We start from the raw sequence: 20693 nt of genomic DNA on the forward strand, positions 1-20693 counted from the left end.
CTTAAATGGTGCACAAAAAATCCTGTGAAAATGTGAGCAGAACCCTCATTTGCTTGTGAGTAGCAAAAAAGTGAGTAGAAACAACCAACTTTCATCAAAGAACAGCACACAGGGCCTTCAACAATGCCAAAATGATGGCATGCAGCGCCAGGAAGACAATTCACACACAGAGACCCTGAAATTTGTATGGCTTGAAAAAAGATGGGGCTGCAATTTTTGACTGAAAAAGCGCTGAAATTGGTGATGCAAAATAACCTTCTGCACCAAAAACGGGTAAAATAAAATGTTAATTTTTTAAGATGAAAATCCTTTGAAATGAAAGCCTTGTTTTTCATTAAAAAAAATTCAAAAAATTTCTGGAAAAAAATCCAGGAAGAGGACTACTAATTGTTCTTTAAAACAATTGCCAAATCTTAAAAAGTTAAATCTGATACCACATTACAATTCATAATTCATAATTGAGTGATTACAAATGGAGACATATTTTCCTTGTAAAGAGAAACAATGAAGAACAGTTCTAAAACAACTGAGAAATTAGAAGCTACCTAATAAATTAAATATACTTAAATGATCATTAGTATAATATTAATTACTTAATTAGCTATATTACCAGAACCCTTTGATATGCCTTAGTTCCTGATTCTGGTACGATACGGATCCTCATTGTGCTCAGATTCCGGATGGGAATTTGGATTCTCTGTTGATTCTGCGCAATAAGGATTCCTCTGAGAATCTGGATTCCTGTCCAGAGTCTCGGGCAATCAGAGGGATCCAGTAACATAGTTAACGGTAACGTAGTTAAATAATAAACAAGTTTTTGTTAATAAAAACCAAAAAAAAGAAGTTAATAATGAATTTTAATTTTAAGTGTGACGTTTGTACCTCTTAAAAATGAGATAAATTATTCTGTTTTTGCCCTTTTGCATTACATTGGAAATGGCATTTCTGCCTGTTTATTTACAAGAAATCATTGAAATAAATTGCCTATTTTGACCTTTTCCGATTGTATCGAATGAATATAATGTTTGCAATGGTTTCACTTGTACTTTTGTACTTTTCAAAAAAAGAGAAAAAATATTGAAATAATTTCTTCCTTGTGCCCTTTCCCATTGGATTGAATGAATACATGCCTTCCTATTTGAACAATGAACCAATGCCTCTGCTTGTGATTGGGTGAGTTCCTCTCTTGGCCTTTTGGCTGCTTTCTACATCTGCATTGTAGTGATAGTTATAGTACGGCAATGGAATGAAAAGATTGGTGGAATAAGCAGACGGGAAGAGATCCCTTTCCTGGTCATATCAATCTCTACATGAATATAATATAAATAGATTATATCATTAGAGAGGAGAAGGAAGATGATCTGTATCCATTCAAAATATCTTCATTCCTATCTAATCTTTCAATTTAACAATTTGAGATAACTATATTCAATTCTACGGCCCAGATGCAGATAGTTCCATCAACCCTAAGGGTCTTGTTGAAGCATTGCAATCTTTCCAAAAACTTGGCCAATGATTAATTAGGAGGAGCATTCATTGACTGAATGAATAGTTGGCTGCCCTTTCTGCTTTGCAGATGATGAATAGAATAGTATGAGTGGCTCCATGTTCCCATTCTGCAGGAAAGCCAGCTGTAACTAAAGGTAAAGGCAATTTATTCCTCCCTGCTCATCGTAGGAAAGGCCAAATGAAACAATAGCATAGAGAAAGCCCTAGTGATTGTGTTTAAACAGAATGGCTTTCATTTGGACGGCGATCTAACAACAGTGGTGAGAGCATTCACACCTTATGTTTCTAACTGATGTGGGCTCTATAGATGGGAGGGAGCATGATGTTGGGTTCAGTTATATGTCTAATCATACAGAAGAGGTAGGCTCAGTCATCCCCTATCAAGTTGAGCAGCAAAGGCTTGCAACTATACCATTATTACTTACTGCATTTTTCATTTATTGCTAGATTTGAAAGGCTTTCTATATCTTTATTAATAATACAATAGAGTTAGGCTCGTTCATTAACGAAAGCTTGCAACTTATCATTATTTGCTGCATTTTTTCGTTTATTGGTGAACTTGAAAGACTTCTCTTTATGTATATAACTTTTGAACTTTTCCTTTAATGCACCAAATTCTGGGTCATAAGATTCATTATGAAGTATTTGTTATTTAGTGGCCCATGAACTCTAAAAAACAAATGTATGCAGGGAAATTAGAGAATGGGACAGTAGAACAGAACATCAAACTTATAGCTTATTATTCATCATTGTAATATACAAACATATAAACATCAACTGATCTCAACAAGATCCTATGTATATGCTAATATAAATGACTGCAAATAAAATATATTACCAACTAAATAAAACCAATTGACACTCATCTAGAGACTTTCAACAGCTAACTGAAACAGATCTACAAATCTTATGTGATTTCTGTTTGTACTTGTAACTGTTGGAGCATTATATTGTAACATCCCCTCTTAATGATACACCATATAATAATAAGAAATACATGATGTGAAAGTTGTTCTTTGAAAACAGTACTTGGATCAGTAAGAATTTGTCAAGCTGCCCTCTAACCATAATAGCCTAGTTATCATCCAGGTTCCCAACATCTCTGGACACCATTTGCAGATGAAGTGTCTCATCAACCTCGTAAAGATATAAAATATAATGCTGAACTTTCAGATTTCTGATATCCCTTGAACTTATGCCAATCTTGACATGTACGTTCAAAACTCCAATGAGGTACAGTTTATCTGATCCTCAAGCACCTCAGACTATTGACCATCTAACTATTCTCTACTGCACCATTTCCTGTCATCAAAGCGTTAGCCTCTTTAAAATATAACAAGTTCTTCATCTTCACGATGTCGTCATCACTAACAACATCTAGTGGTTCCTCAACAACTATGTTTAATATTTATTGATTATTTAACTTTACCCTTGAGGAGTTCACTTGCACAAGTTCTACAATTAGTAGCTATATGATCCAATTTCTTGCAATTAATTATATAACATGCAAGTGACCTGACAAAAACACTCAGAACCCCGAACTCTTAACTACTGTTCAAATTCATTATTCAAAGAAACATGACTTAATGTAATATCATATTAGAGTATACAAGAAAAATAAAGTATACAACAGCAGAATAGATCATCAAAATCACAGTTTACTTCATTTTATTTTATTTTTTGAGTAAAATTGTGAGCAGTGGGGGCAACTCCCTTTGCACTAATATTAGAAAAAAACATTGGTTCTTATTATAGAAAGTGACAATCAGAATTCTGACTGCCTCAAGGACCTTCTGGGTTACCTCAAGCTGTGTTGGAGAAAGGAGGTGCTGGTTAAAACTGACAAAATATGCACAAGTCTCCATGCTATTCTGGATAATGTCTCTCGCAGCATTGCAATGACTGACAATGTTTTGTTGTATTTTTGCACTGTGGTGATGCAAGCTGCATCTCCCACCAATCCAACTGTTGGTTTCTTCTTAAGGCCCCTGAGGGTAGTGATTGCTGGAGCCCTCAATGCATGGTTGACCAACCTGTTGATGGCTGACTTGGTCCACCCATAATTAACAGATTTGTGTGCTGTGTTGCAAACTAACCACTCAAGCCACACCATGTTTTGTTTATGAGCACTAGCCAGGATCTTGTTACTGATTAACACCTGAACGATGCCCTCCATATCATTTTTGATTGCAAATACTTCCTTCAGCTGTTTATCAACCAATCTTTGGTTGCAGTCACATTTGCATTCTGGTATTACAATGAGCTCTTCTTCCTTCGCACTTGTGGCCTCAGACATGCCCACCATTTCACTGGTCTTAATTTGTGCTTATCCCAGTTTGTTGATGTAGTGCAGAGGCACCACCAATAGTGCAACAGAGACCCAACGCTCAGTCATCTCAAGCAGAGTTGGGAAATCCAATCTCCTTGAGAGTGTGCATTCTTCGGAACATGCTTTCATATTCACTAAATACTTCCCTTTTGGACCTTGAGCACAGCTGTGTGGATCTTGGAGATCAGTTAAATCATAGATCTTAGCATGGAGATCAGTTAAATAGCTTCTCCGAGCAATTCTTTATAATGTAACCAGCTCCAGAAGCACCTGGATTTTCCCTAGATGCTTCGTTGAGGTTGAGCCCGAGCCTACATGGAGGGAGCTCCCATTTAGAAGATCTCCTATCCTTTTTAGTTTCGATGAAGTCTCCTTTGGATGGGAGATGGTGTTTCCATCTATTATTCATTTCCAGGTGGTGTGTTGTTTGCATTTTGTATTGTGCACTTATTTGTTTAGGTGCTCGGCCAATCCCAATCTCAATTTTGGTTAGGATCCTGTCAAGTGGTGATTCTGTTTCCTTAAACTTTGAAACTTTCCTTTCCTTCCATAATCAAACCCAGCTTATTATTTGTTGTTCGTGAATACAAATATATAGACAACTGATCTCAATAATAGCAAATGAAACATTGCCAACTAAAACTTATACATTAAACTGGAGACTCTCAACAGCTAACTTAAACAGATCTTGAATCTTATTTGATTCCTATTGAAAGTCCAACTGTTAGTGCATTATATTCCAGCAATAATACTAGGATACTCTCCATGGCAAGTGATTCTTGGGTTATGGAGATTAGAATAATGTTCTTGACTGAGTAATTTTTTGGGCAAGTATTCCAACTGTACTGAAAAGGAGGGTCGAGTGGAAGTGACATGCATGAACTTTATGATCTGTCAATGAAAATTGCATGGAACATCTAAGAAATATCTATCGATTCTTTACAGGTACCAGATTTGATTAGTAGAATTTTAATTTTGTGGTACACAAGTGAACTAGTAGGCTCAGTAGGTAATGCCCAAAATTGTGAGGAAAACAACTATGACCTATCTGAATCTATCTATAATCAAACCATATTGAATGATTGAATGAATGAAAGATTCTAATAACGTCCACGATGCCAAAGCAGCCTATGGGACCTCCTAAGTAGCACACACCCAGAGTAGGGTACCAAGGTCTTAAAGCATTTTGTAACCTCTTCTTTAGATCTCCTCTTCGACAATGTATTTTGATTGTATGGTTTCTGTTCTATCTAGCTGCATTTCTTCAAATAGAGTACATAAATTGACCACATCTAAAATATTCCCATAGCTGGAATGGATGTCATTGTATGCTGGGTATTCTGATAAAATGTTGCTCTAACATACTCATGTTGCAGAATAAGCACATCCTTATTTTCCATTCTTCCTTAGGTATCATCCATCTACCTATTAATACCTCAGATGGTCAAAGCTAGACCTGAGTTGAGCTATGATCATTTTTCTCTCTCCATTTGATATTTGCTCTTATGTATACTTTTTCCTCATGATCTTCCATGGGGTTAAATTCTTTGATATAGTAGACTTTTTTTTTTTTACGTCAATTTTGCTTTGACCATATCATATTTCTGAAATTTTCCCTTGCAATTTTTAAAATTTCCTCATTGGTATCCAGACATTCTTGTATGTTCAGATTACATTTTTCCAACCATTTGTCATTTTGCTTCATTCACATTTTCTTTCTTCTTTCTTATTTTTCCTCCATAACCATATAGCAGCGGGGTTTTTACATACTTAGTGTTTTTTTATAAAGCTTAACGACCAAAACATTGCTGAAGCCTCTAATAGGGAAATACTTGATTCTGCTAATAAGATATCACAAGGGGCAACAGATATAATTTTGAGGCTGGTGATGATTAGATGTTTTGTAATGAATATAACTCTTTCTAGCCTCCCTGAATTAATTTTGCTTTGCATGTTTCCCAACTGAGTTTGTAGTGGAAACTAATCCCCAAATATATGTACTCACTCACTGTCTCTAACGGATTGCTTTCATTGCCTTCAAGAAGAGAAGTGTTTTGTCTTCTTGTTTCTCTTCAGAGAGATCATCACTTTGGTTTTGCTACTATTGGAAACTGTTACTTGTTTAAACATGTTTTTTTAGACCTGCTGCTTTACTTCATTTATAATATTCATTCTCTCAATGTATTGCAGTCGTCGCAGGGGGAAGATGCCTAACATTTTACCTCTTCCGCCACCCATTGGCAATGCTAATAGTGCCACCACACAGCGATATGCACGTGCAGAAAGTTTCCAAACCCCCAGTAGTCCACCAGACTATGGCTATAATTCATATGGAGGATCTGCTCCACCAACAGCTAAGGACACCTGGGATGCTCAAGTATGGGAATTTTTGTGGAGAATTAAATTTGGATAGATTAGTTTTGTTTGGTTAGTTTGTTTGAAACTTTGATGTGGCTTAAGAGTAATTTGATATAGTGATTAGGAGATTGCATTTTCTTCCTGATTCCCTAAAGTTGCCTGGACTTTCACAGGCATGTCCAATCTGCCTAACGAATCCTAAAGATCTTGCCTTTGGATGTGGTCATCAGGTATTGTAAACAGGTCTTAAACATATTAAATCCGAAAAAACCTCCTTATAATGGATTTTTCATTTCACTATTGCTAACCTGTTTCTGATAACAGACATGTGGTGACTGTGGACAAAGCTTGGATACGTGTCCTATATGTCGAACTGAAATTGGCACCAGAATAAAGCTGTATTAAAGTTCAATGCAAGTCTGGAAGAAGGAACACATTAATGACTTATGCCCCTGGATTTAATCCTTTTGATGTCAAGAGTGGCGCGAGTTTGTGATTTTACCTCAGGTCTTCAATATTTTTTGAGGTGTGAGAAATCAAGTAAATGTTCATTTCTTTGTATGGTGTATTTAGTGTATATGCACCTTCTACTTGGAACTGAAATTGTGGTTGCTGGATTGGATAATTCGACTGTAGATAGCCCATCATTCTGTTTTCGGAAAGACTGACACATTATTCGTTTATTCTTATTTTATTTTATTTTATCACAGATTGAATTTTAAATTTTGTGAAATATACTTTTGTATCACCAATCCATATTTTACGATGGATCTGTTCAGTTGCCGAAGGGCTCAAGTCATGCATATTTGGCAAATGCTTCAGGCTGTTATATTTTGTTACAATCCGAGCAGGAGTATCCTATTTGATTTTGTTGGTGCAAAGGGGCTTAATTTCACAATTCTATTGTGGTCTGGCAACCCAGGTCTTATCTTATTTAGAAGGTTTTGATCTGATGAAAGTTTTTACATCTTCTTATGAATATCTTTTCTTAACTGTACCCATCTCAATGCTAGTATTGTCCGATGACCATGCTAGTGATTCTCCATTAGGAGGTTAGAATGTAAATATTTTGATACAAGGGTTCTTATCTCAATGTAACTATTCCAAGTACTTGGGAGTAGCTGATCACATGTTTTATATCCACAAAATTATGTAAAACATCCACAAAATTATGTGGTTTTGTGCATAGTGATAAACAACCCTCCCCAAGATGTCACTGGAATGCACACGCACAATTTTCTTATAGAATATGGCTTGATTTGGGTATGTCTCTCTGCCAGAGGAAAGGTATGCTAATTTCTCATTGTGATACTAGGGTCTAAGCCACAACAATATTGGGACATTTCTCATGAAGCACTTGAATTTAGTTGGAAAAAAACTAATTAGTATAAATATATTTAAAAAAATTAAAAATGTCGAGCATGTATTGGAAGTTAGTTTTTAGTTATAATACGTTTCATTCATATGGGGCTACTTATTGTGGAAATATTTAATATTAATAATTTTTGTGAAGCTGAGAGGTTCAAGTTTCAACCATTGTAATGACATCACCTATATTATGTGCGACATAACCAATCTTACCCATTTTTAACAAATGAAATGAAAAGCAAACGTTTAGAGGATTAATTAGACAAGTGGCATCACAAATGAAAAGCAAACTAAACTAAACTAAAAAAAAGTAAAGGATAGTGAAAGTTTCAAATGTATTCATTTCTTTTATGACTATTTTCTATTTTCATAAAGTCCTTTAGAAGAAGTCTCTAAATGGATTGCTCCAATATTGAAAGACATGAAGTTAGCTTTTTTAACCTTTAAATCTAAAGTTTTGGAGCATGAAATCATCTAAATCATCTGCTTGTAAAAAAATTTAAAAATAGGGAAGTTCTTAAAAAATATGAAAGTTTCTTTTAAAATTAGTTTTTAGTCTTTCAATTTATTATAAAATTATAATTAGTAATTGTTGATTTATTTTAAAATTAAGTTTTAATTTTACTTATTTCAGTTGTAATAAATAACTGTTATAATTAATTATTAAAAAGTGCAAAATAAATAATTGATGGATCTTAAAATGAATATTAATTTTATATAATCTATTAGGTAAAATTAAATATAATAGTTTATTAAAAATATAAATATTGTGTGAATTTTAGCAGTTAGAATTAATTAGAATTTTATATTTAATTCTAAGCTTTAAAACTATTGTGTTAGAATTTATTATAATTTAAAATTTACTTCAAACTTCCAATGACACAAAAATGAAATTCTACTAATTTTTTTTAATATTAAATTTATATATTTAACCACTAATAATTTTAATATAGACAAAGATAATTTAAAAAAATATTTTTTAAATAATAAATACTATTTGTATTCCAACATTTTTTTTTTGGATCAGTAATGTACATATATATTAATACTAAAAAATTGGATTACATGATAATTCTGCCCCAAGGGCTCTCCTGATTAGACCTCAAAAAATCGTAACACAGATTACAATAACGCCATTACAATTCTGAAAATCTGACCAAAACACAACAAACTTACTACCAAACCAAGCAAGCCTGAATATGGATAAACGAAACACAAACTGAGTAAAATCCGAACGACCAAAACATGGTTGTCTTTATCGGAACCAACATGAAGCCTCTTGACGGGAAAAGGATATACCCAAGTTTGAGCAGGGACATTTCCCTAAAAATTGACTTCTAAATTCTATGAAATTCGGGTTGAAAGACAGGTGATAACACTGCTCATTATTGATAAACGTGTGATTTGCAACATCAAAGTCCGCCACTGTCCTCTGATGTCTCATTCAATCGGATGCGGTTATCCTCTTTACAAAATGTACTGTTGGCTAAATTTCAAAAAATCGAAAACACAATGATTTTTTTTGGTAAATTTCAGCATTTGATCTTCACGATCTACATATTTTGTGATCGAAAAAAAGAAAAAATTTGAAAAAAATCCACTGCGTTTACATGAATCTAAAAAAAACTATTTTTTGTCTTTAGTGCATTTTGTCTGGAGCTAGCCAGTCTCCTTAATTTCAATATTGCCAAATGTGTTTAAGGAGTTGTACTATATACTATGAATTCACAAATGCCACCAGACCAACTGAATGTCCTTCGATGTGATAATCATTCTCAAATTCACCCTCCTTCATTCCAAATATATATAGTCCTATAATCTTCTCATAATGTATAGCTGTCGATTATAGAACCCACCACCCCTATGTTTGATAGTCTATGAGCCAATGTGTTTGCTTCTCTAAGAACATGGGAGACTTTGACTTCCTCCACCTCATTGAGAAATAATCTTATCTACTTAATATATTTGTCTAGATACCATATGTCGAGGGAGCCTTTCCCCGTGCCATTAATTACAATGTGGGACTCCCTCAAGGTGTATTTTGCATGTTTCTAGTTTTATCCCAACCAAAAATGACCATCCTTAAACATCACACACTAAGGAGAACATTAAGCTTGGAAAAGATAAGTCAACTTTGACTATTTAACACTTCTAGTCTTGGAATGAAGCTTAGTGTGTAATGTTCAAGCTGTCTACTGTTGAACACCCCACTTGGTTATTAGTCCCATCTTCTCTTCTTCTTTTTGCGCAGAGAGATGCCAATGCTAGAGGGTCCCGGATTTCCTTTCAAGGCCCTATCAAAGTTTAACTTCAACCACCCACTCTCAGGCAGAGATCATAGAAATGGAGTTTTCTTAGCTAGAGAATCAACTCCCAAGGGCCCTTGATCAGGTCGAAATTTAACCATAGAGAATCAACTCTCAAGGGCCCTTGATCAGGTCGAAATTTAACCATGGGCCATTCCCTCTGAATAAAACATCTTTCTGGTTGACAGGAACCTTCGCCCTAACTGCTACATTTGAGACAACTTCTAAAATGGCTTTTTCCAATCCGACTAGGAATCTCCGTAAGTTTTACTATGTCTTGGAAGATTCGTCTGTTTCATTCCTTCAAGATCTCCCAGAAGATCTCCTACAGAGAGATTAAAGGAACAATGTTCAAAATTGATGAAAATCATGAGGACTGAGGGAAGGAAGGCCATGCTTCCAGCCAGTTTTGTATTTTCGGCATTGGACCATGCCATTCCAAGCATTTGAAAATGAAGGCCCATACTCCATGGGCAAATTCACAATCCAAGAATAGGCCTTCCAATGTTTTTTAGGCTTTCTACAAAGTAGACATCGAAAAGGACCCGCAAATCCTTGACGTTTTAGCCTGTCCCCTGATCGAATACGGGCATGATGCGCTAGCCAAATGAAAGGCCTTGGGCAAGCAGGAGTTATGCCAACACAATTTATTTTCCCGTTCATTAAAAACATCATGATGCTTATCCAAAAAGGCGTAACCCACCTTGACGGAATACTGGCCACTCTTTACCCCGCACCACTTCAGAGAGTCCTGCTCATTTGACCCGATTACCTACCTTTTATTGAAGATTTCTTTGAGAAACTCTTTTCCTTCTGTTGGTAAATTCAATGTTTTTGGATCTTTCCATGCCAACGGTCTACTAGGCAGAAATTAATTATGATCCACAAAATCGACCGCTTTATCTCCCCATGATCTACAGGTTGCTGTGGTAACTTCGCCCAGGTAAAGATCTTTTACCATCCCAAGAATCGTGCGAAAAGTTCACTTTCTTCCCATCACTCATTTGCCATGTCAGGTGGGTTTGTAATCAGAGTTATGCAATTCATCAAGAAATTCCAAATCGTTGATCCACCTAGGGGGTTGGAAATAGTGAGAACTCTTTCATCTTCCATATTATCCAAGTATTTGCCCCTCAATAATTTTACCCTGGGTTGGCTGAGAACACACTTGCCACACAAGTTTTGCCCCCATGAAGTAATTTCCAATCCCTCAACCCGACCCCACCTTGTCCTTTTGGTTGATCTTGATCCCTGCTAGTGTTCCAAAGAAAATTGCGTAATCTTTGTAGAATGGTAGAGAAGAATTTGGTCGGGATCTTAAAGGCGTCATGGAGTAGATAGTAAGGCCGAAATGACAAATTTGAGCATGAGAATACGCCCTGCCAAGGTCAACCATCGACACTTCTATCCATCCATACGTCCACAACACCCATCAATCAGCTCCTTCCAGTATTCCTTATTTGCCATACCTTCAAACAATGGGGTCTCAAGGAATTTGTCTTGTAACTTTCCAATGCAGACCCCAAAAACATTCGCAACTCCCTGCTAAGCGCCAGCCTCTGTGTTCATGAAAAAAATCTCAGACTTGTTTTGTTACTTAATGTTAATTTAGCAACTATTTTCTTTTCTTGTATAATTTTACACTTTCCCAGAATGAGTTGATTGCTTCTAATTCTTGGGATTCCATCTGATCATATGAAATCAGTCACTGTAATACTTTGTATTTATGTCTTTCTCCTCAATGTAAATACATAAGACATTTGCAATTTTTCATGGTATCAGAGCTATAACGATCTCAACAGCTCCCTTCCTATTTTTTTTTTCTCCCCTTCAACCTAGCATTTCTGATCATTGCTGTCATGGAAGCCTCTTCTATGGCTGATCATCTTTCTTCAGTTAATACCCATTGTCAAAATACCCCACTCAATTCCACAAGCCCTTACTTCCTTCGTAATTCCGACAACCAAAGCACTAATTTGGTCTCCCGTATCTTGATAGGAGAATTTTTCTACTTGGAGTAGAGCCATGCGAATGGCATTGAGTGCAAAGAACAAGCTCGGCTTCATTGATGGGACCATTCCAAAGTCGGAGTTAGATCTGAATCCAGACGATTCTGCTCCATGGCAACGCTGCAATGATATGGTTCTCTCCTGGATCCTCAATTCTGTCGATGCGGAGCTTGCCAACAACATCATCTACATAGATTCTGCTTCATAAGTATGAGTAGACTTAATTGAGATTTTTTCTCAAAGCAATGCTCCTCGTCTTTATCAAATTCGGTAGGCCATTTTGTCTCTTACACAAGACCAATCCTCTGTGGTTGCTTATTTTAACAAATTGAAGGGATATTGGGATGAATTGGCATCTTATTCACCTATGCCCTCATGTACTTGTGGAGCGATGAAGACTCTTCACGATCATGATCAAGAAGAGAAAGTTCTCTAGTTTCTCATGGGACTTCATGACTCTTATGTTGCTATTCGTGGACAAATTCTACTCATGAATCCTCTTCCTCTTCTTAATAGGGCCTATGCCCTTGTTTTACAAGAAGAAAAACAGATTTACAAGAAGAAAAACAGAGAGAAATTGCCAACTCTTTTCGCAATTCTGATGGTGCAACTCTTGTTGTGAACCGTTCTTCCTCTGGTTCCTGCTTTGCTCTTGACTCTGTGGCATATGGTCATGGATGAGGAAAAGGAAAAGAGTAGTCTATCTGTGACCATTGTTGGAGCCTTGGCCTTCCTAGAATTGGTCACTCCATTGCTCGGTGTTATCGTCTACATGGTTATCTGCTCGACCATCCCAAGAACAATAATTCCACCAAAGGTGTTCTTAATGTCAGACCATCCTCTCACAGTGGAACCAAAGATGAGTCCACTACATCATTCACTCCGGCACAATATAAGCAAATTCTGGCTTTGCTCCATGAAGGTACCTCCCATATCTCAGCCAACATTGTAGGTACTTGTTGCCCTTCCTCCACTTCCACTGCTTCCTTCTCCAGTTTCAACACTTTTTCAAAAACCTCATGGATCATTGACATAGGGGCTATTGATCACATGATTTCTTCTTCTGATTTTCTCACTAGTTGCACTTCCCTTATTGCTCTGATTCCCATTCGATTTCCGAATGGAGCTTCAGTTTATGTTTCTTCTAGTGGTTCTATTGATCTCACTTCCACTTTACATTTGGATGATGTTTTCCATGTTCCAACATTCAATGTCAATTTGATATCTGTTAGCAAACTCACTTAATCACTTCATTGTTCTGTTACTTTCTTTCCTGATTTTTGTCTTTTTCAGGACCTTGTAATGAGAACGAAAATGGGATTGGGTAAAGAAGTTGGTAGCCTCTACCTATTCAACTCGACAACCTCCAGCTTACCTAAAGTTTTTGTTGCTTTCAATAACGTCTCACCTTAGATTTGGCATCAATGCATGGGACATCCATCTCATGCTAGACTATAGCATCTTGCACGAGTGCTACCTAACATTAGTTTCGATGCTTCTTTAATTTGTGAATTTTTTCCTTTGGCAAAATAGACTCGTCTTCCATTTCCTGTTAGTTCCATAACTTCTAGTCAAACCTTTAATCTCATTCTTTGTAACATTTGGGGTGGTCATGCTATTTTTGATTAGATAAACAGATTTTGAAGGGAGCCTGAAACCTTGTACAAGTTTAAGATTTTCAATAAGTTCAGATACAAAGATACTGCAAGCAAAAGCAAAACTGGTCACCCCCCAAACATAGGGTAACCAAGGTGACAAAAAGCCTATCACCAACCAAAAGTAAAGATCCAGCAAGGGGGCAGAGCCAGATATATCAGGATTTGCCCTTTGATTTAGAGCCACCCTTGCACGATCGAAGGTTCATTTCTAAAGAAGGAGTTGATGGTCTTGAGATCTTCCTTTTTACCACAGTCCAACAATGCTCCACCTTAGCTGCCTCAGCAATCCAATCCCCAGAAAAAATTAAACAATGAAGCCCAAAGGAATCCGAACAACCAACAATCTTCCTAGAAGAGCCCATTGCCAACTGGCCCCCCATAGAACCAAGAGGAAGGATAGGGGTAGGGGTAGGAGGGGGAAAAGGGTCCTGGTCCCCAATAGGACTAGGAGGAATGTCCAGTACTGGGGTAGGAGAAGAAACAGGAGCCTCCTCTAACACCAGCACCGAAGGATCATTAGTTGAGGATCCATCCACTGAATCCAGAGGTGCATCACTGGACTTAACCACCGTATAGTGTTCAGAAGAGGCCCCTGACCACCAGGAAGGTGGTCGCCTAGATTTAGTCTTCACAGCAGCACAACGGGCACCAATGTAACCAGTCTTATGACATTTTCTACAGCAAAAAGGGATACCTTCATAATCCAATGTTTGGGTCCAAGAGCCCCTCGAAGAATCCAAACAAACCATCTCAGGAAGGCCCTTAGAAATATCCATCTCTACAAGAAATCTAGCATATGTCGAATGAAGGATATCCTAAGTGTTTGGGTCCACATATAAAAAAACACCAATGACAACCCCAATATGGTAATGTTGTTGCTTCATTATCTGGTGCTCATTATTTCCTTACCATTGTGGATGATTTTTTGCCGAATTAAATGCATTCATTCTGACAATGGTGCTGAATTTTTTTTCTCATGAGTTACATTCCTCCTTTCGTGATCATGCTGTAATTCAACAACACATTTCTGTAAATACTCCACAACAAATTAGTGTTGCTGAACGCAAACACCATCATCTCCTCAATGTTCCCTGAGCACTTCGTTTTGCAAATGCGTTCTCATAGCTACTTACCTTATTAATAAAATGCCCACGTCCCTTCTTTCAGGAAAAATGTGGCATGAGATTTTATTTCAGATTTCACCTACTTATGGTCATCTACGTGTTTTTGGATGTCTATGTTTTGCCACTGCTATTTCTACCAAAGGAAAATTTGCTAGTCATGCACATCGTTGTGTGTTTATTGGGTATCCTTATGGACAAAAAGGGTATCATCTTTATGACCTTGATTCTAAGCAGATACTCACTAGTCGAGATGTAGTCTTCCATGAGACCATTTACCATTTGCTTCCCATGAAACTCATAACCCACAAATTGAGTAGCTCGTCTTACCACTTCTTGCTCTAGATTTTCCCTTATCAAACACCTCTCCCTCGTCACCAGCCTCTATCCCATTAACATACTGAACTCCCTCTTTTGACTCTGTCCCTTCACACTTGAACCTTAATGTTGATCCTCTACCTTCCAATACCCTTCGTCAATCCACACAACCTCATCAAACTCCTGCTCATCTTCAAGAATACCACTGCCCCACGCTCCCTACTTCTTCTCCCACTTCGACGCCAGATTCTCTGCAAGTCCTCACTAAAGATACTCGCTTCCCTTTATCTCACTTTCGCTTGTATGATCGTTTAACCCCTCCTCATCGTTCTTTCATTGCTGCTATTTTTGTGCAACAAGAACTTGCCACATTTGATTAAGCTATGTAGGACTCGCATTGGCATCAAGCCATGGATGCTGAACTTGCCGCCTTGGATACTAATGACACATGGACTCTTGTCAACTTGCCTCCTAGTCTTCACCCGATTGGCTATTGTTGGGTTTACAAAATCAAGTACAAAATTGATGGTTCCATAGAATGCTACAAAGCCTGCCTTGATACACTCAACGAGAAGGGCTAGACTATCATGAGACTTTTGCATTGGTTGCAAAATGAACTACTATTCATTGCTTTTTATCAGTTGTCGTAGTTTGCAATTGGTCTCTCCATCAAGTAGATGTCCATAATGCTTTTCTTCATGGAGCTTTGGACGAAAAAGTTTACATGGCTCTTCCTCTCGGTCTTGGCAAACGTGGGGATAGACGCGTTTGCCACATGAATAAGTCTATATATGGTCTTAAAAAAGCTTCAAGAAATTCATTTGCCAATCTTTCTTTTGCTCTTCAGGATGTTGGTTTCACGCCCTCCAAGGATGACTATTCTTTATTTACTTGCAAACAAGGAGCCTCCTTTACGGTCGTTCTAGTCTATGTGGATGATATCATCATTGCTGGTAATGATTCTTTAGCCATCACCCACTTCAAACACTTTCTTCAAGATCGGCTTCATATCAAAGACCTTGGCCAACTCAAGTACTTCCTCGAATTAGAAGTGGCTCATTCTAAATATGGCATTTGCATTTCACAAAGGAAGTACACGCTGGATATTTTATTCGATGTAGGTCTTTTTGGGGCTTGACCTATAGATTATCCGATGGAGCAACAACTGAAACTATGAGGAAGACCAACTTCTCCACAGTCTTTCCTCTTATTGCCACTTGGTAGGGTGCCTTATTTATCTCACAATAACTCAGCCAGATATTATATTTGTTGTTCACACCTTGAGCCAATTTATGCATGCACCTCATAGACCTCATCTAGATATAGCTATGCGAGTGCTTCGATACCTCAAGGGTTCCCCTAGTCAAGGCCTTTTGTATTCAACCATGTGTTCCCTTTCTCTTATGGCTTATTGTGATTCAGATTGGGCGAGTTGTCCGATGAAACGACACTCCACAAGAAGTTTCTGCACCTTACTTGGTGATTCTTTACTCTCTCGGAAAACTAAGAAACACACTACTGTATCTCACTCCTTTGCTGAAGCAGAGTACCGTGTGATGGCCACCACCAGCTATGAACTTACCTAGATTCATTACCTCCTTCATGATTAGCAAATTTCTCATTCTCAACTAGCAGTTCTATATTGTGACAACAAGTTAGCATTACATATTGTCGCCAATCCTATTTTTCACGAAAGAACAAAGCATATCAAACTAGGTTGCCACCTCATTCATGAGAAAATACAGTCAAAATTAATTCAGACTGCTTATGTACCTACTACACATCAACTTAAAAATATTTTCACCAAGCCATTAGGGCGCTCAAAATTTCTCTATCTTCTTCGCAAGTTGGGTATTCATGATGTTCATACTCTAACTTGAGGGGGACTGTTAACTCATTGATTTAGCAACTGTTTTCTTTCCTTGTATGGTTTTAGATGGTTTCCCATAATGAGTTGATTGTTTCTAATTCTTGGGATTTCATCCGATCATATGGAATTGGTCACTATAATACTTTGTATTTAAATGTTTTTCTCCTCCATGTAAATACATAAGACATTTACAATTTGTCATATTCCAGTTTAACATGGTGTCCTGAGGAAAGGCTACAAGTATCCAACAATTTTTTCATTATAATTGCCTCAGCCATTGTGGTTACTCCTAAAAAGAAGGTTCCATCTACGAACTGGGAGTGAGATTCTGGATCCAAATCCTATGCAATTCAGATTCCTTTCCATTGACCACTTGTTCAATACTTGGATATAAGCCTAGCCAAGACTTCAACTAATAGAATGAACAAAAAATGAGAGATATGATCGCCTTATTAGATCACTCGAGAAGTTTAAAAAAAGCCTTGAGGGATGCCATTTACCAAAACTAAGGCCCGGTAGCCAGAGATCATTCCCTTAATCCAATTAATCCATCCCAAATCAAAACCAAATTTTCCCAATACCTGTAACAAAAATCCTCGGTCAACTTTTTCATAAGCCTTCTTGATGTCTAATATTAGCATCATGCGTCTTTCCTTGCTAGATCAGGTAGAATGGGCTGCCTCACGGGCAACAATGATACCATCAACAATGCTTCAGTTTGGTGTGAAACCACTCCACTAAGGGGATATTAATTTATCCAAGACCCTCTTTAATATGTTAACAACTACTTCTGTAATAATCTTGTCTACTGTATTGCACAAAGAAATGGGACGAAAATCATTGAGAGTTGCAGGCTTCTCCTTGTTTGGTATGATAGTCACAAAGGTGTTGTTAAAGTCCTTGAAGATAAATCCCTTTCTGGATTCCTTCCCCACATTCAATAAATCACATTTTAAAAGTTCCCAGAATTTTTGATTGAAAGCTACCTGGAAACCATCAGGGCCTAGGGATTTACCCCCCCAAGTCCAAAGACTGTCTTCTTCAACACTTTGAGAGTGACATGTTCCTATAACATCTAATTCTCAGCTTTAGAAAGTATATTGGGAATAACCTCCATCATCTCCTCCTGAGTCTGTCGTCTATCATCATAATAAGCTCTCCATAAAGATTCAAAGAAAGATACAACCTCCCGACTTATTGCTTTAGGGTCTTCTATTGAGGAGCCATCCTCACAAGTGATAGACAAGATCCAACTGAGGCTTTTGTGAGCTTTGACAAAAAAAGGAAACAATTGGTATTTCTATTCCCTTGTCTCAGCCAAGACTCTGATGATTTTTGCCTCTAGTGAATTTCCCCACGTTGTAGAATTTCCCCATTTTTGCTCATTAAATCATTCCCAGTCTCAAAATCCACCTACTCCATTCCATCTACCATAACCTTATTTTTGAGTGCCTCCAAGTAGCCTTCCACTTCAAATTTCTCTTTGAGGATGTTGCGAAAATGGGTCTGGTTCCACACTTTCAGATTCTGTTTAATATGTTTTAATTTCTCAAAAAACATAAATGCAAAATTACCTGTCTTGACTGGGGGATTTCTCCACCATTTAGTTACCATGTCCATGAAACTTGGTTCCCTATACCACATCATTTTGAACTTGAATGGGCATCTCAGTGGAATGCCATCCCATTGAATAATAAGGGAAATATGGAAGTGGTTGGAGCTAGATTTACCAAGGATACATGCTTCAAATAAAAAAGGGAGTGTGGACCATGGGCCAGTAAGGAAAAAGTGATCCAACTTCTCAGCTATGTTCAAAAATTCCTTTCTTTGGTTTGTCGAGGTAAAAAAAACCACCCTTCGCTTTAATCTAACCCATTCAAAGTAACAAAATCTTGAAAACCTATTTGAACTTGAATCGTGACCTTTTTGCCACGTTTTTCTGAAGGGGACAAAGTTGCATTGAAGTCTCCTATTATAATAGTTAGTTCATGTGGGTTGGTACTAATTAGTCTAGAGATCTCTTCCCAAACCTCGTTCTTCTGATCAGAGTGTTATGCGCAATACATATTGATGCACAACATGGTTAAATTCACTATCTTTGAGGAGATCCACATTAGTTGCCAATTCTAAGATTTGGAGAGAGGAGCCATCGAAACTGTCATGGGATTCTAGAGTATACCAAATCCTCTGGATGCACCAACTAAATCAACAAGAAACTTGACCACATTACAACATTTGGGCTCAAATTGCGATGACAATTTGCAACAACAGTGTAATTTGTGGTGATTTTCATGTTTTTTTTTTTGCAATTATCCTTGATGTCGCCGCAATACCGATGTTGGTGTCATACTTGCGACACTCATGTGAGTATAAACAAAAAAAGAAAAAGAAAGAAACGTCACAAATCATTCCCCATTTGTTTTGATCGATTATGGAGAGTTGTGCATGAAAGATTGTGGAGAGCTCCAAACGAAGGTATAGAGAAGTTGCAAAAGAGTGTGGAGTGTGGAGATCTACGATTGCCTAGCCATGCCCTTGCTCTGCATTTTGTTGCCCTTTCTTTGCATTTTGTTGCTATGGTAATTTTCTTATCATGCATTCTCCTCATTATTTAGTTTTTCTATTGTTTCACACTAACTTTCAATATCTTCCTCCCTATATGAGATCTTAATAAAATATTTTTTTGTTGTTCATGGTATCAAATGAGCTTGACTGTATTGTAATAATCTCTAGTCAATCTATGGCCATGCCCTAGCTCTGCGATTGTTTTGCCGTGCCATGCCCTTGTGATCTTTGTGACCTTGCCCTTGCTCTACCCTTGTTGCATACATATTCTAGAATGGTTGGATATAAAGGCTCCATACGATGACCCAACAATGGAAGCCAATGATGTAACCATGCATGTATTATAGGCACATGACCTCCTTGTGAGGATCCCAAGTATCTACCACTTCTATTAATTTGGGCATCACTATATGATCCAAAATGTTATGAAGTACTGAAGCCGGTAGTAACTTATCCCATGTCTCCAGAAAATGTAGCATAAGCTCAGGGTCCCTTGGCTCCCAGGAATTTGTAGCAGCTATTCTCACTGCTGGAAGAATAACTTTAGTGAAGAGTTGAGTGTAAGGAGTTGAAGAAGCAAGTATTGTTTATGTGTAAATGCCATAATCACGAGACTCATTCCCTTGTAGACGCCTCTACCGCAATGACATTAGGTGCCAAACTACTTCGACCTTTGTTTCTAGGATACAAATTATATTTGCTTTAGCCTGATCAAATCCTCTTTTGATCCGACATCATTTGTTAGGGGCATTGCAGTCCCTAACATTCCAAGTTAGGAGTTTCATGGCATTTCTTTTGTCCCTTCATGTTGATGACATCCTCCAACAATTGTTTAATGACTTTCTTGCCCTTGACTTGCTATTCCCTAATTTAACTTTGGTAGATTTTTCCATGGTTTGCCTAATTATTCTTTCTTATTCAATTCCCACTTCATCCAAGGAACCAAAGGAATTCTCTTCAAACTCAAATTCCAATTCCTCATTGTGATCTTCTGCCCTTTCCAACAACACTGAGTTCGAATTCGGAGTTGATAAAGGTTTACTGATCGAACCACTCATAATATCTTCTTTTTCTTTGCTTACCAAATTTGGGATTGCCTTTGTCAAAGGTAGTGGACCTTGATTCAAGGTCTCCAATGTCAGGTCATTTAGAGGGCTTTTGATTGTAGTCATCGTTGGGAACTCACAATTCTCTGGAGCTTTGTCATGTTATATTTGCAATTAAAGATTTTCCTTAGTCGTTGTAGCATCCTTCACATGATTTACATATAACGGTATGTTCT

The 20693-nt window shown here is 37.4% G+C and overlaps 1 protein-coding gene across 10 annotated transcripts in view; it reads left to right on the plus strand.

Annotated features, from left to right (window-relative positions):
- LOC149580196 (E3 ubiquitin-protein ligase RGLG2-like) overlaps nucleotides 1–7113 on the plus strand; it is a 31117-nt gene extending 24004 nt beyond the window's left edge. For all 10 annotated transcript variants that reach the window (XM_089789979.1, XM_089789982.1, XM_089789988.1 and 7 more), the window contains exons 10-12: nucleotides 6029–6215; nucleotides 6370–6426; nucleotides 6521–7113. In XM_089789979.1, the coding sequence (XP_089646105.1) occupies nucleotides 6029–6215; nucleotides 6370–6426; nucleotides 6521–6601 (325 nt within the window). In that variant the 3' untranslated portion in view covers nucleotides 6602–7113. The remainder of the gene's footprint in view (nucleotides 1–6028; nucleotides 6216–6369; nucleotides 6427–6520) is intronic.
- The last annotated feature ends 13580 nt before the right edge of the window (nucleotides 7114–20693 follow it).

This window comes from Cupressus sempervirens, chromosome 1 (assembly GCF_028749045.1).
Source record: "Cupressus sempervirens isolate cs-2001-9-10 chromosome 1, ASM2874904v1, whole genome shotgun sequence".
NCBI classification, from domain to species: Eukaryota; Viridiplantae; Streptophyta; class Pinopsida; order Cupressales; family Cupressaceae; genus Cupressus; species Cupressus sempervirens.